At 41.7% G+C, this 17,341-nt stretch overlaps 1 protein-coding gene across 1 annotated transcript in view; it reads right to left on the minus strand.

The window, feature by feature from the left end:
• Positions 1–17,341, minus strand: part of LOC138299780 (alcohol dehydrogenase class-3) — an 85,091-nt gene that overhangs the window by 7,439 nt on the left and 60,311 nt on the right. The window contains exons 5-8 of the mRNA XM_069238334.1: positions 11,026–11,245; positions 3,716–3,976; positions 2,262–2,397; positions 1,345–1,483 (exon numbers count right to left, since the gene is read on the minus strand). Coding sequence (XP_069094435.1) covers positions 1,345–1,483; positions 2,262–2,397; positions 3,716–3,976; positions 11,026–11,245 — 756 coding nt within the window. The remainder of the gene's footprint in view (positions 1–1,344; positions 1,484–2,261; positions 2,398–3,715; positions 3,977–11,025; positions 11,246–17,341) is intronic.

Here is a 17,341-nt window from a genome sequence, read left to right on the forward strand (position 1 = left end):
GCTTCCTGCATGCTGAAGTTGGGAGCCATCAACCTAAATGGAAGCATTCCGAAGAGCCCCAGATCACAATCCATGGTATCACTGCCTGGATGGGGCTGATGAGTTACACGTACACAGTCAGAGGGGTGGGGCAGACCTTACAGCTAGGGAAGGGGTGATTGGTCTTCTTCAGGACTAGTCTTCTCCAGGTCAATGCAGCATGAAGGAGGGTGCTGCATCGACTATCAAGATCACATTGTCTGGTGTAACATGGAGGGCTGGTGAAGAATTCGACAGGGGTGGGGAGAAAGCTGGCAAAGGGTTTTTGGAGCTCACCTGCCAGTGTCTTCTCCGCAAATCATTGTCAGTACTCAGTAGCTGCTCAGACTGATGATGGGTAAATAGGTGACAATACTTTCCTTCAGGAGTGACATATTTGCAGCACTCTGGCACTGGCCTCAGATTTACATATAAACATTCAATGATAAGTGAAGTGCTTCAAGCCAGTCCATACATTATTTTTCACACTATTTCACATATGGGTTGAACTCTATTGTCTTTTTAAACTATTCCATATTATAAATAGGAGAAACATTTAACTAGTCTGCTCTATGTAAGACCAGAACAGAAATTAAGAAAAACACACTGCAGACCCAAATTGCGCTAAACCTTTATGAGAAAGTTTGAAGGTTAAGAGGACTGATAACAGCAAGAAGGCAGCGAAGGCAAAATGCAGAACGCCTGCACTTGTGGCCAGGAGGAGTGGGTGCAGTGAGTGTCACTGGGTTAGAAGGAGGTACTGCAAATGAGAACTTTTCTGATGCAACCGGTAATCTAGGTTGGCAAAGCCCTGGTAGAAGCAACGTGGACCAGGATGCAAGGAAAATTGTTGCAGAGTGCTCAAAGCCATGCTGAAGCAAGACAAATGATAAAGCTTGCATATTCTTGCAATCACCACAACTGTTTTAAGGTTCTTTCTAGATCCTTACAATACAAAAAGGGACAATTTGTGATAGAATCTTTACAAACATGAGCGCATCTCTTGTCTCACAAACTGTCATATGATAGTCATGGAAAGTTCACAAATACAGAGAATGCACACGCGGAACTATCTCAAAAGCAAACTGAAAAACTGGCTAACTACGAATATCGTAGAGCAAATACATACTGGTGAGGTGAAAAGGCATTATGCATAACAACTGTCAGTCACTGAACAGCAAAACACCAACAGCTGTAGGACTACTGTATCCTGTCACAAAGAAAGGGGTATTTTGTTCAATAGGTTGACAGCCAGTGATACATATTTATTTTCCAACTTATGCTGCTTTATGTACTTCTGCGCACCCACTAACGATGTGAACGTACCTTTTCCCCTGATGCATAAGTTCAAATGCCTCATTGATTTGAGTGAATGGCAGGGTGTGTGTCACAAATTCGTCAACTTTAATTTTCTTTGCCATATATTCACTCACGAGTTTTGGGACGCTCTCCACACTCTTCCAACCTAAAGAAGAGGAAAAAAAGACACAATAAATCTAGCCAATACCAGAAAGGGAATACGTGGGGAGGGGGTGAGACTGGTGGTTTTAACTCAACCGAGGCTGCAGCAACGCACGCTGGTAGGCAAAAGACAACAGCTCATGTCCCACAGGGTAAAGATTGGCGAACTATCATCTTCATTGGGTGCAGTCGGGGCCTTCCCTATAAGCGTGCCATGTTATGCATGAGCAGGCTGGTTCTTGGTCCGCCCACTTGCCTCTAGGGGGCTTTTTGGAGCCGGATGTGGCAGACTGTGCGCTGATAGGCTGGATTGCTACTAATGTCTAGCGATACACATACACGTCAATCCTCATCTCTCCTTCACATCACCAGTTTTCTGCCCTACTTTGCTAAGTTATTACTCGTAGTCAGTCCCACCGATTCCAGGAAAACAGCTGGCCAGCAGAGCAAAGTCTGATAGTTGCTACAAACAGACTGAAGAGGCCTTCCCTTACAGATTCTTCACATCGCAATCACTCCAACCTCAATCTGAGTTTGGCCTGCGCCAGACAGTAAGATGGCAACGCTTGCCTGTAGAAGGCGGTACCAGCCTGAAGATAAAGCAGGAGCGCTTGGCTTTGTCATCGCTAGGTTATGTTACAACAGAACACGCGGTGCTGTTCGGCACCTTTATACCCTCAATTAAGTTCAGGGATGTTTCGGTTCTAGTTCTAAAAAACACAAATGAGGCCATCAAAAATATGCATACATACTAAGAAGCTGAGGGGACAAACTAAAGTTACCTCCGAAGGCAGTGCCTTTCCAAGTGCGTCCAGTGACAAGTTGAAAGGGCCTGGTAGAAATCTCTTGTCCGGATCCAGCCACTCCCACCACCACGCTGGTCCCCCATCCTTTGTGGCAGGCCTCCAGAGCAGCTCGCTTTTGCATACAAACAAATAAAATACATTAAGGGCCATATGTACAAACACATTTTCCCATAGACACAGAATGGGTAAAACCTTTTGGTACATCTTGTGGTGTTGTAGAGGGTCTATAGGGCAGAGGTGTATTTCATAAGGTGAAGTCCAGCATGAGCCGGCTCAAGGATCATGGCTGAGGAGAGATGGGCCTGGGAAACTCGCAGATGAGAATGAAAAAACTGTCCTACATGGAGGAAGTTTTTCAAGAGTAGGGTCACCTGAGTGATGCACATCACGGCTGCACAATGTAACAATGAAGTGTGACGCAAACAGCTGATGCACTTTCTCTTTGCAACAAAAAAACAGTAAACACAATATTACTTGAAAAGCTCTATTTTAAAGGGGCTAACCTGGGCGTCTGAGAACCACATGCAAGCCATACCTATTCCAAGACTTTGAGACACGTTTTAAAATCATGTAAAATCAAAAGCATCAAAACTAACAAAAAGCATAGCATTTTTCAGTTGAATTGGGAAGTTTGAAACAAATTCAGCAGCGTGAGAATCGGCGAAAAAGACCAGGCTACGTTGTTCGGAAATCAGGTTGATCACAGAAATTTAAATTACAAAAAAGTAGTTAAAATTATTTTCCAGCTCTTCATGAGTTTGCCTTGCAGTAGCCTTTTCAAAAAACACATTGTATGTCACTGTGGGGATCCGATTACACAGCAGGGACAGACCATGCTTTTTCGGGGTTCTGTCCAAAACAAAACCACTGACTGCATAAACAAGTCATGTTGCCATAATTCCTGCTGCTCAACTGAGCACCGAGGCTGGGAAAACGGGCAGACTGAAAAAAGTTGAAGACAGATGCAAAGGAGGATTTTTGGTCCATAGAGTCGGGGATGGTGTTGCGTAAGGATATATGTAATTAATAAGGACGAGGGATTTCCCACACAGGACTGCAGTGCTCTAGGCCTTGTATTGACCAATCGGGTATACACAATAGCTATCATCTCAGGCTATTACAGAATGCTGAAGTGATGTCAGAGTCACGTATTGTGGGTAATAGAAGGCTATCCAAGCGTATGGGTGAGAAATCTATTTTTCTCCATGTTTGATTGATGGGGGTGGAGTGCAAGGCAAGGGGTGTGTGTGGGTGTGCTGAGAATTCAAGTATAAAAAATAATACTAGAGAGAGGAGTAGAAGTTCACTTCCATACATGTAACATGCCACAGCATGACAGTTGTCAAAAAGTCTAGTAACGTACATTCTCTTTACCAATATACTGACGTGCACGGCTGCAGCCTTTGCAGTAGGAGGCGACAGGTACATACCATCACACCAACGTTGCCGATGCACTCAAAGGAATAGTCCACTCCCCCATCGGTTAGGTCAACCAGCACCTCCTGGATGGGCTTGTCGTAGTCTTTCGGGTTGATGCACTCAGTGGCTCCGAATTCTTTTGCTTTTTCAAATTTGTCTGTATTAATGTCAATACCGATGATTCGAGCAGCACCGGCTACTTTACAGCCCATGATCACTGCAAGGCCGACCCCTCCCAATCCGAAGACAGCACAGTTTGAACCGGCCTCTACCTGCGAACATGAAGGCAAGAAAAAATACAAAAAAGGGGGGGGGGGGGGGGGGGGGGGGGGGGGGAGGGGAACACAACGATGAAAAATGTGACATTCAAAGTCATAAAGTATATAATGCACGTGTCCTTTGAACCACTAAGGTGTGCGGCTTGTAAATGCCTCTAAAGAACCACCTGCCCGCACTAAAACAAGAAAGTTAGAACAATATTGTTTGGGAAAGTGGAAGGGATGTACACATATTTTTTACAGGATGTATCTTTCAATGCTCAGGTTTGATTTTGATCTATTGGCCCACGGATTACTGAGTGCACAAAGTATTGTAGTCTGCAGAATTATTCTTCAATAAAAAGCCCCCATACACCTCTACTATAATTTTTTGCTTTCATGCGTTCTCGGGCTCTATTAAACACCACGCTCCCCACCACCGTCCTCCAAAAAGATATTACAATCTAAAGTGTGTCCAGGACTTTTGCCAGTACTTCAATCGCAGAGCGACAAGAGACACTGCACAATTTTTTTTTTAGGTCCGATCTCAGATAATAGGATATTCCTGTGAAGGCAAGGAAGCCCTGGCAGCTCTAGAACTGTAGTAAGCAGCACATCTCGTGCCCAAGATGCCAGTGTGTGCCAGCTGCTGTGCCATGCTCAGCGTGCTGTTTTCAGATACAGTACACTTATGACAACAATCTCTGGTCTATTTTTTCAAAATATTTTGCAGCAAGAGGCACAAGTTAATCGACCTCCACTGACCCTGAACCCACTATTTTTTTTAACCTTTAACGAACTCTGATCATTTAGCATTAAGGACTTTAGCTCTAGGGCACGGATGTCCTTTGTTAGTCTGCAAGTACCTCTTTCAAACTATCTACCATCCTTTAGCAAATCTCACAGAACTCATGAGGCGCTTTTGTACAGTGAACCCTCCTTTCTGTTTTCACCATATGCACCATACTCCCATCCACCCCCTTTTACTACTGACTTGTTCATGGATACTACTGCTTTCAAACTGTTTGAACTTGTCACTTATAATCAGCTATAGCTCACCCACCCATTCTGATATTTAGAGACCTCTCCACTGAGGTTAAACATAAACAGGTACAACATCCAGTATGCACACAGACACACCGTGCCCCCTTCCACGCCCCATTCCCAAGATGAGGAAACACAAGCCCCTCAGATATGGGAGAGTGGTTGGACCTTTAAAGGGCAAGTGTTTATCTGGGCACCCTATGGACTGGTAAATTGGTTCTTTTTTTTCTATTTTCAAGCACAATGCCAAGCTCCTTAGCAATGTCACATGTGTAGTTGCAGTCCCCAACCTCTAATGTCTTTAAATATCTTCAAACAATGCACCCAAACACACAATGGTTCTCTATCCCCTCTGGCTCCCCCAATATCTTCCAAAACCAACAACAAAATCTTCATAGAATCACCTTAAGTAAAAAGGCAATTAGTCTCCGCTGCACTGTGGTTAGTCAATGAATACTTTTGCGGCAGTAAGGTATTATTACTAGAGAGGTCCATATAACGTGGATAAGATCACCCATTCCCACATTGCATATTTGGTAACATTTGGGAGAAATAATGTTTTGGGCCCAATGACCGTCTCATGCCCATGGAGGGCAATCAGATATTAATCCATTCAAAACATGCACATCACTAACTTTTCTGGTAAGAGTAACGTAAACAATAAAAACTATCTTCTAGAAAGGAGTTTGAGATAGAACTTACACACCAGTTAGAAGAGCAGTCTCACACATTTGGCCATACTAAGTAAGAACAAAAAGAAAAGTGGTCCTTATAATAATTCAAATTTCAGTTTCTCCGAGCAAAGGTTTTCATTTTCTACAGATTCAAACAGCTGAGAGAACTCACTTTTGCAAATCCTTGATATTTGCAACTGAGGCACTCTGCACAAAGTACCTTTAATAATAACTCCCTGTAAACCATCTTGCAATGGAAGATCCTTTGTCCCTCATTCTCCAGGCCATAGGGATGTTCTCATCGCAAACTGTCCTGTCACCAGGACACAGAAGTATTCATTCCACAGCAAAGTTCCATTTGCTGCCTTTCAGGCTCTGAACTTGTTCACCTGAACACTCCATTCCACCATACACTGGTAAAATGATAGGTTTCAAAGGGCAGGTTAGAGTATTAACGTCCATGAAGAAGATCCAAAATAAAAACACAACCACTTGCTCGTGCACACAGACCATTTGGTGATTTCCTGTCACTTTCGGTGCTATGCACGGAAGTGAGAAATTATGGCAGCATTCTCATTATTTCGGCGCTCTGATAATAAATAGCCTGTCTCATTATGCCAAGGTATGGATTTTAACAGGGCTCTTATTTGGTCACCTCTGTAAAACTCGGGACAGGGGCTGAAGTAGGCAGAAGTGTAAACTAGAGTGCCATTAAATTCGGGCACACCCCCACAAATTTACAAGTTAAGATTACTCAACTCTCCTAATTAGGTCATGTGTCCTGATCCGACTGTCATTGCTTTCAAAACTGCCATATGTGTGTTACAATGTGACAAGCATGATTGTGTAACCTGTATGATGAGCATGGTTTGGAAAATAATAAAAAGAGTTGAAAAAAAGATTATTCAACTCTCCAATCTGTTTTCACTCGTGACAATGGCAAAAGTAAACCTATTCCAGAGTGGGGGAAAAAAGGAGTAGAAGGCAAAAAAGTTTCTCCATGGGGTGACATTTTTCTCCCTGGATAAATACGAAAAAAGAAGTGAATTTGCAATTGTTCAGCAAATACTCACACGAGGAAACAAATGTGTATATTTGCAGATACACAACTGGAATTCACAAATGTTGCCAGGAGTACGATTTCCAGGACAGCTTTGGTACATTTTTGTGATTTTCTGAAAGGCATACATCTGCACCAAAGCAAGATCATAAACCTAAAGGTCAACCTTTTTACCTTCTTCCAGTAATGGTGGCTATTATGGATTTGTACTATTCTTTAACCTTTTGTTAAATATGGCCATGCATTAAATATATGTTCTTAAATGAGATTTAAAGTAACGTTACTTTAGAAAAACTGTATTTTCGAGTCCCCAATTTGTTGCCTACATTTCGGTTCAGAAACAATCAGCCTTGTTTTCATGCTTCATGGAGCATTGTAACCTTTCTCAAATTTTGCGAACTTGTCCATGAATTAGAACTGGAAAAAGTGTCTATAGTATAAACTGAGCTTACAGCTCCATGCATTTCCTTAGATCACTCACTCTTTACGTAATATTTTGCATCAATGAATCATGTATACGTTTCTGAACAACGTATACAGATGGATTTGAACCTATCATTAGTAGCAGACAATCCTGTTTCCTGCAATCACACGGTCAAGGGTTTGTGCTGCCGGGGGTTGGGCCAGCCCTACCTGTCCCACTGGACAAAGTATATATGAAAACCGGTTGTCCTTAACCCCGAACCAAATGTCCTAGGTGTCAGTATATAAGAATTCCACACCCCTAATTTCTGACAGTCACCAGAACACCCACAATATCGGAGGACTTGGAGGAAAATAGGTCCTATAAACATGTGCTGAAGCAATACCCTCATCATCGTCAACAATTCTTGCTATGGAGGAAGACAAATGGCCACCCTGTGGAGCAGGTGTATTATATCCTAGAACAAGTACTTGGACGAGTAGGATTGGGAGACCTCGATGACTAAGAACCCCAAGTCGGCTGGTTCTGCACTTCTTGGGGAAGACCTCGTAAGAGATTTCAAGAGATGAGCAACTTGTTAAACCTGATCAGCATTAGCAAGTCTCCCAAAGGATCCTGGACTTGTGCCCACTCAAGATGCAAATTTGTATTACCTTCTAGCCAGACACTTTGAAAAGGCATCTATATCTCGACTCCTTCAACAGTGCCTAGGACTTCCTGGTTGAACTTTCATTCCTATTGCAAGTTGGGAAACCTGCTAGGTTATCGTGCTGTGATTTAGAACTTCTGTACAGAGATTGATGTTTTTTACACCACGCACGCAGCTGTGCTATCGTACACTTATGTTTAACTTTCTTGCCAATTCATGGTATCAACACTTAGCAACTCACTGTAGGCACTCAATGTGGTTTTATGTTACTCCAGTAGTAAAGCACGAGGATATGCTGGCCCCCAAAGTGACCACACATTAACAGTAGTGACCTCATAAGGTCAAAGGGACGACAGCTTGTAGCAGCTGAGATTGTGGGGAGGGGCACAAACCATTTTTTTGTTAATTTCATTCAATCCCCTCCCCCACCGACTGGGCTCTTCCATTTTCAAATGAATGTAGTGAGCAGAGCTCACAGTTTTGTCTGTTTTAAATAGCTAAATGTATACACGTGTGGATAGTGTCCTCCCTGAAGAACTGCAAACTGTGGGGGCAAGATGAAGGTTCATCTCCATGTGGTTTTGGTGGCAGGCAGCCTTTATTGACCATGCCTTTGTAATACCATGTACCTTGGGTAGAAGTGTTTATGGAAATCCCATTCAGCCCTGCCGAATAAAGAACTGCTCAAACCAGCCTGCCGCTTGACAGCTCTGCCTACACAATGGGTCACCCATGCTAAGGATGTTGGGTCTATCACACTTTTTGACCAGTTTGGGTCTTCCCCACCCTTGCTCGGGAACTCTCTTCACATTTCTTTTGCTGTTTTTGCCAATTTAGCATTAAGAAAGAATTGACAGAGCCTCACTCCAAATTGCTCCTGTGCATTTATGAAGAAAATAAACACATCGGGTGTAGCTCTCCCCAGTGCGGCAGCCACTTTTGCTCCATTGAGCTATTATCATTTCCCTGCTAATATTTCGAAAGGGCTAAAACGATTTTATGTTAAGAGATCTCGAGAACAGGGTGTTGCAACACCCTCGTCACTGCCATCACCCATGCCAGTGCCATCGGACACAGTAAGTACGGGCTCAGCTTGGGTGCGTTCTTGCCTTTCCTCAGTGTTCCTGGCAGAACTGCCCCCTGCATCCTTCCACTAAACAGCTGCTTCTCCCAGTTGCCATCCTCATCGCGCCAAGATGCAGCATGTTGGAGCTGTGCGGCGAGGTAGCAGAGCTCCTTCATTAAAATTCATTACATTATCTTTGGTTATATTTACTACTTATTACAAATGTCCTTATACACACCTTTTCGGTATCCAGAAGAGTGACATTAACCATATCTAAAGGTATTTGCAGTACACTGCCATAACTTTTCTTTCACAGTTTTATTGAAAGCAGACCCGAATGACTACCCAACCAGCCAGAAAACCGTTCTAAACATCCAACGGCAAAAACTATAATTCTAGCCAATACTGGTTTCCTTTTCAGTTCAATATAACCAAAGGCGTTTATACTCATTAAAGACAGCGCCTAATTTAGAGTTCGGCAGGCGTGTTACCCAATTTAAGACATAATGTCTATTCAACCACCTTATTACAACTGTATTGCATTTTATGCCACTTGTACTAAGGTGGACGGAATGTCTGTCATGTTTGTGACTGAGTAACTTGTCTGCCAAGGTCTACATTAGGCCCATCAGACGTTAATACTAAAAGAGTAAGGGCCATATGTACCAACGCATTTTCCCAAAGAGACAGAATGGGTAAAACCCTTTGATACATCTGGCCCTAAATCTACATAATGTTCTTAGAAATGTTTAGTAGTGATTTTATTGGAGTAAAAACAGAGGACTCGGTATACAGTAGGACAGACACTTCCCTGTTACCTACCTTTGAAATGTCAAGGCCCGTTCACTTAGAATGTTACTTTTGTTACTCACATACAGGTCAAAAAACAGATTCAAGAACCCAGATTCACAATCACCTCTCGAATTATGAAAGATTTTGTACGCTGCCCTGCTTAAAAAAAAAAAAAAAAAAAAAAAAAAAAAAACACAACACACGTCCACTGTCAATATGTGAATAAACAATTAAACTCCATATAGTTAGCTACATCCATCTTATGGCACATTTCGAAACTGTTTGTGCATCCAAGTGGAGCATTAGTGTGCAAATCGGCAGGTGTAGTGCAAACATTTTGATTCACAGCACCAGAACTTGAACCTTTAGACCCATAGGTGAATCTCAGCAGTGCTTGTAAGGCAGACTGCCTGCATTACTAGGTTCAATGTAGAAAACTGGGTGCCCGTGCCGAATACTGTGAAACCTGTGTTTATGGGAGTCTTTAAGAATATTTTGCTGGTTGCTTCTCACAGTGTAAAATAAAACACTTAAAGTCAAAAGGAAGCGGTTTTGCAGGATGAGAAGGAGTGAGAATCATGTCTAAACTTCTTAAAGACTTTCGAAAGTTTTTGTCAGAGGGAAAAGCACTGTGGAGAAACTAAAGCACAACATACTAACTTTTTGGTTTAAAATACAGAAATCCACCACCCTTTTGACAGTGTAAGGCAATCTACAGGATCATGGACAGTGACAAGTGCACAGGTATGGGGCAGCACAACGTTTGTAGCTTTCCAAGTGTACCACTGGTTGTTTTCTGGAATTCATAAAAAACATGTGAACTGTAGACCAATCGGTTTAATTATATGGTAGGTACATTTCGAATTTGTTTTGACTCCTTACAAATGGGTCCCTTAAACAGCAACTCGAAGTTTAGCCCTGCTGCACACTGAAACGTGTTATCCAGATTCATAAGAGGCATGTAAACATTGATGCCCTTTACTACCATCTCCCAGGTTGCACATTATAACTTCAATCACCTTTACACTGGCATTCAGTGATAATTGATTTTTTTCCACCCCCTAGTCTTTTTAAGCACTCCACGGTCCCATAACCTGATAAAATCAAAAAGGCGAACATTAGCAAGGACTGATGTAACCCCATTTTGTAGATGGGAAACTTCATAGCTTTTTCCTGAAAGTCATGAGGTTTCGTAGATGTTGCAATTACACAGAAATGTTCTACAACAAGTATTAATAAAAAAAATGATATGGTCTTGAATTGACCATACACAGCTATGGAACATTCTATATGCCAACCTGTACAAGAAAGAATGATCATAATGTAGGAAAACATCATTAAAAAAAATATCTCACCTTGGCTGTGTTGACAACAGCACCATAGCCTGTAGAAATGCCACAGCCAAGCAGGCAAACTTTGTCAAAGGGAGCAGAGGCATCAATTTTTGCAACAGAAATATCTGCCACCACGGTGTACTCTGAGAAGGTGCTGGTTCCCATGAAGTGGAAAAGTGATTTCCCTTTGCAAGTGAAGCGGCTGGTATTATCTGGCATCATTCCTCTCCCTTGAGTCACTCTGTTAAATACATAAAAACACTTTGAGATCATCCTGGTCCCATGGCAGGGTTGTGGGTATTATTGTGGGACATCAAGTGGAGAATAAATGGCCTCTCTAAGTAGCAGCAAAGACATGCCTGGTTTACTGTATTTAATCATTCAATAAATCATAAGTTTATGGATTGAAAGTACAGAAGACCATGGACTATGTTTAACTTCTCCACATGGCCAAAATCTAAACGAATTAAATTTACAAAATATGCTTAATACAGGGGCACCTATGGTAGGTTATTGTTGCTTTTTAGAAAAACAGCCAACATGCTAGATATGGTAAAGGCAGCTCAAACTGAATTTAAACGTTAAAGATTACTCACCTCTAAATTATGTGCTCCATCATTTAACTGTGTGGGATATCTGCCTTTTCTGTGTAGTCATGCCTGATTTTTTTTTTTTAGCTCTTGCTGGATGCTATTTTGGTTGCCTTTAGAACTGTCTTTACCCCTACTAATCAGTTGTAAAGTGTCTGTGCCCCCCCCTTTAAACATGGTTGAACCGGCATATACTTAACTGGTATGTTTAACCTGCCTAGTATACGGTGTACCAAGTCTACTGAGGCCTTGGAACTTAAAGGCCACTAATGTAGTGCAGCACATTGTGCTACTCACTACAGTGGTAGTGCAAGCAAGGCTTCAGGCCTACCACTGTACCTTGACTTTTGTGTGTACATCCTGCAATGGGATCTGGCAAAATGATCTGTTTTGACAGGTAGAAACCTCCATTCTAAATATTAGTAAGTCACCCCTATGCAAGCCTTGCAGTCTATAAGGTAGGGTGCATGATATTTAAAAGTAAGACCCGTAGAAAGTTAATATTACAGCATCCATGCAGTGATGAGTCCCAAAAAGCTTTTTGCACTGTGGTAGGCCTAGCTGTCTTATGCAGAAAGCCAGAGTACGGATTAAAATACTTTTACTATATCTTTGGTATGGGACCAGCTAGAATTTTTTATTTTTTTTATTTATTTTTTTAGAAAACATGTTTTAAATAGTTATAAAATAATCCAATTCAATAAAGAAGTCAGGTTTCTAATAAATATTAAGGAAAATTAACTATTGGAATGTTACATTTTCCCTGCCTGAAGTTCCTGGAGGTTAACTTGCATTGGTTCTCCAGCTTCTCCCTGCCAGTGATTAGCCTTAAATAGTTGTGAATTGCCAACCAAGAGTAAACAACAGGTTGGCCTGTATAGGCAGAGATGACTTCTCACAGTTTCGAAGAATATCCAGGGTAGGGGCTGTGGGCCTCCTTTTGACAGCACAGTGTCAAAACCTGCTTGGCATGTCTGTTGAGCTACATGTAACAATTGGGGCACACTTAAAAGGGAGAGAACAGGCTGCAAAGACAATTCTTGTGCATCACCTACCAGACTTTTGTCTCTCGGGTGTTGTGGGTATAGTGCCTGCCTCAAACTGGATTTTAGAGTTAGATGTGTAAGGACACTCTGATTAGCGCAGGACACTCTCCCCTCCCCTACACACACAGCCCACGATAGGTGTAGCCAAAGCCTTTCATCATCTTGCAAATGCCATGACAATGCATTTGAATAGGTGCAATAGGGCAATCAGGAACTACTGCAAAAGTAGTTAGACCAGGCATGGGAACTTTCACCTCATTAGTTATGGAGGGTCAGGTGTCACATGTCTCCACCACTCACTGGCTAGTTTTAGCCATAAATTTGGCACCTTCAGGCACCAACTACAGAACACTTTCTGAAACTGTGGAAGGTGATCTGAGGACTGGGTCTGCTGTCTGTAACCAGAGAGGATCCCTGAAGGACTGGATCTGCTCCTCCCTTGTACCTGGGACAAAGAAGTGGACTCCAGAGGCCTGCAAGGCTGACCTCCTTTGTGGCTACAGGAAGCCGAGAAACTGCGAGAGGCCTTTTCCTGGAAGTACCCAGCTGACCATTGGCAACTAGTCTTGGAACTGGCCCTTTTGTTGGCCTCTGTGTAGCACCCTGTGAGCCTCTAAGTGCCTCCCCTGGGGTCCTGGGGGCCTTAGGAGTGAACTCCTGTAGTTCGGTGGGACTCAAAAGCCTAAGACAGAAGGTAAATGCTCTGCCCAGGACAAATCTGGTTGATGTTTTCGACCCATGATCCATCATAGTTAGCCTCAAATTGCGTCTAGGTCCTTGTGTACCGCAACCAGAGACTATGATTGGTGCTTTGAGGTACTATATGTATCTAAAAATTTAAAAATTCTTATCTCCAGTTCCCTTTTTTGAAATTGTCAGTTTTATTACATTTTATTCTTTTTTTCTTATGCAGATTGAGATTTATTTTGCATTTTGACTTTATTACTGTTTTCATACTGCATTAATACTTTAAACTTTACTCTAGGTTAAGCCTGACTGCTCTGTACCATAGCATCCATGAGGTTGAGATCCGATTCGTTTAGCGACTGAGGGTTCACCCTAATAAGGGCTGCGACAGTCCCTTGAGTTGGGGAGTCACTCACCCCAATTAATAATCCAATTTCTTAAACATGTCTTGTAAAATTACGTAGATTGACTGCACATTTGGCAAAAGGTAATGGTGCAACCTGTACTCTTCCATTCAAACTCTGAGGCTTCATTATAGGTTGAAGTTTCCAAGGAGGGAAAAGAACTCCTGTGCAAACATGCCTTTAGTTTGTGGTTTAATCTCTGGGTCCTATCAGGAAGTTTACCAAGGCAGCACTTCGCTCTTGAAGTTGGTAGTTACCAGTAAAAATAAGATTAGGCATAGACACTTCCATTAGTCTATTTAAATGAAGAGCTTTTTCTATAAAATGACATCAAGAAGATAGAACGTATTGTAACCTGGTAAAATGTATACAATCATACAAAAAAAAAAGCTAGGCAACTGAGGTATCAGTGTTGCATATCCAGATATGTAAAGTATAGTCCTAGTTAGTCAAATACTGCTGTTCACACAATATTAGACCTCTGTTACCATGACGTCCCTTAACAGGGTAACATAAAAGTATGGCAACCACCTTTAAACCCATCAAACCTACCAATTCGTGTTCCTGTGTATAACCAGTCTCTCCCCCTTCGTTGGGAAATCCGTACACAATGAATTTCCAGTTTTTATCACAAATCATTATGCGTATACTGTAGGTGAGAACCATTAGCCCGGATCTCAATAAGTCATGTATGCATCTTCAAGCTTATTATGCCGTAGGCACACCGTACAGGCTGCCAAATTTCCACGTACATCCTACCCAGTCAAAGAAAATCCTTGGGTTACATGCGTGAAGGTCGAAGGGAGAGAGCCTAGTTATAAATAACAGCACAAATTACTAGGTTTTTAAACTATGTTGGATTGATTTAAAAAAACAAAAAAAAAAACAAAAAAACTTGTCCTTCCGTTTCAACTGGATACATATATCTTGGAGTCTATGTTAAATAATCATGTCTGGTCATACGTAGGAACAGCTTTACAATTACATAATTGGCGATTGTGTACATGATCGGGATACAGGTAAATGTTTTGCATTGTTGTGATGAAGGCCCTCTAGACAGAATGGGCTAGGTGAGATACAACATCGATAATTCAGAAAATACTCCAGAAAATTAATTATACAGCATGTTCAAAAAGGACAAAAATCAATGGGTTAACAGTCTTTAAACTGGATAGGAAGTAGGAAGCAACTACATGGAGCTTGTAACTGTAGAAGACATACTTTGCAAAGAATGCCAGTTTACGGACAGCATGCAGGGTTGAAAATTTGGAATCCCCGTTTAAAACTGATTGATAAAGGCCAACATTTATATAAAACACACACCTTCATAAACAGTGCGCTTTGTCTAGTAATCACACTGAGGTAAGTTGGAGAAAATTGATTTTTTTCAAAACTTGACAGACAGAAAATCTGAGAGCAGCATCCCACACAGTACCAGTTAGATAAACATTCTAGAAAACACTGAACTATCATCTATAGAAGGTTTGATGGCATTTTAAAAGAGGAATCAGAGGAAGGAAAAAATGAAGAAAAGGAAGAACAAAGGAAGGAATACAACACATCTGTCCCCTCAAAACAGGAAAACAGCTGCACAATTAAAAGAATAAAACAAATTACCCCTTGAGGATGTTCCATGATGGTGTGCATGTTGTCAAGAAATGCTGGACACGGTCTGAGACAGAACCTTCTCCCAGCAGGTCCTCAAACAGGAAGAGCGTGAGGACCAGTGGTGAGAGGATTCATTGTTTCAGTACAAGCATGTTTCAATCTCTCGTCAACAGTTTTACTCACTACTCTCATCAGTAACCACCACTGGAGTATCAAAATAGTTATGCCCCTGTTCAGAAACAGTTTCCTTCACCCTGACAGGGAAAGAACTTGCACGCATGCTGGACCACATTTCCGATATACCAACATCTATAATCTTGAGTGAGAACATTCCCTTTATTATTCATACAACCTTCATTGGCCTAGAAAACGGGCAGCTTCTTTTCTTGCCTAAAATCATTAATGTTTTATTTTAACTACATCTTCCACAGAGACTCCACAACTTTTTTCCAGACATCATACTGTTGTTCAGATTTGGCATGACGTTCCTCAACCCTTGATCTTACTCTACTGAGGTCAATCACTGTCTCGTTCTCTTTTTCAAAAGAAACTTATTCTTGAACAACAAGGTACACATGTATGTTTGAGACCACCAGTCTCCTTTAAGTAACTGAAATGGGCCTACACTCGCCACAGTATCGGGTGAAACCCACAACCTCTCCCTGATACGACAGGTACGACACAATGGTATGGGGTTTGGATGCCTAAAAGTACAATATCTTCCAACTAATGGCTACAACTTTACACAACACAATTGCAGTGGTCATCACATAAAATGAATCCCATGCAACCAAAGAAACTCATACACCTCACTGGAAGTAATTTGCACCCCACAATCGGTGACTATTACCTCAGGCAATTTCTTTCTTCAGAAATTTAAAACTTTTTGAAGTGGTCACTCCGTCGACAAACTTGATTTCAGGCAACTTTGATGAGTAGTCTACAACAACAAATGCATATTATAAAGGAGCTGGCACTTTCGTGAACAGAAATATAAAATCATAATCTTTGCCAAGCAAGCTCCAGCCATGGTACAGGGTGCAAAGGTAAAGTGGTATTCCTCAGATTCTTATCACATCCCGCATATTCCTGATAGCTTCTCACAAAGTGATTTACTTCTGCATCCAATCCTGGCCATCAAAAATCTTTTCTTAATAAGCTCTTAAGGGCAGGCATGCTAATATCATCTTGTGACTAGTCTGGGCAATGAATTTACAGATGCCTTATGTTGTCATTTCTGAAAACTAAACTCTAAGCAACACTGTGAAATCTGGACGAATAGAGTGCTTCTTGATTCTTAGTGGATGGCCATGCCTTACAGGTGTACTCTCATGCGCTGAAAAATGTCATTCTTACATTTTTCAACATATGACGACTGTTGGTTATTGACACTTTTTGTAGTACACACATATCCTTCACACTTGCCATCAAATCAACCTTCTCATCATTTTGTTGATCTCTTGTGCTTGGTCAGGGCAATCAAGACAGACAATCCAGAGTCTAACTTTTCTTATCAGGGGCAAACAATATCAAGTAGCTTCATGTACAAAGAGAGGTGATTGTCTATGACCTCTGTACGTCCTACCAATTAAAACTAATCATACCAACATACTGCAAGGGCCTAATAACAGCTGAACACCACTGGCTATACCATCTGATAACCTACAGGAGGTGTCTCCAATGAGGAGGTCGTGAGCTACTAGCACCTCTCGAGCTACCCTTAAGTAGCTTTACTGTGTGTAGCCCAGCCTACAAAAACTGAAAAGTGTATATTCAAAACAAGCACGTAAACCGGTCTGATGTGGTCAGTATTAAAACTCCAATGAAATTCGTAGCTCTGGATGATTTTCATTGAACATAAGTAGCTTTTACTGCAGAAAAGATTGGAGACCCTTGGAGGATTATATAAATTATGGGAGAAGACACCTCATCCACCTACCAGTGTCATGCTTCATCAATAGTGTATACCCTCATCTGGATAGGTTAACATCTGGATGGGTTC

The sequence above is a fragment of the Pleurodeles waltl genome, chromosome 1_2 (assembly GCF_031143425.1).
Source record: "Pleurodeles waltl isolate 20211129_DDA chromosome 1_2, aPleWal1.hap1.20221129, whole genome shotgun sequence".
Taxonomy (NCBI): Eukaryota; Metazoa; Chordata; class Amphibia; order Caudata; family Salamandridae; genus Pleurodeles; species Pleurodeles waltl.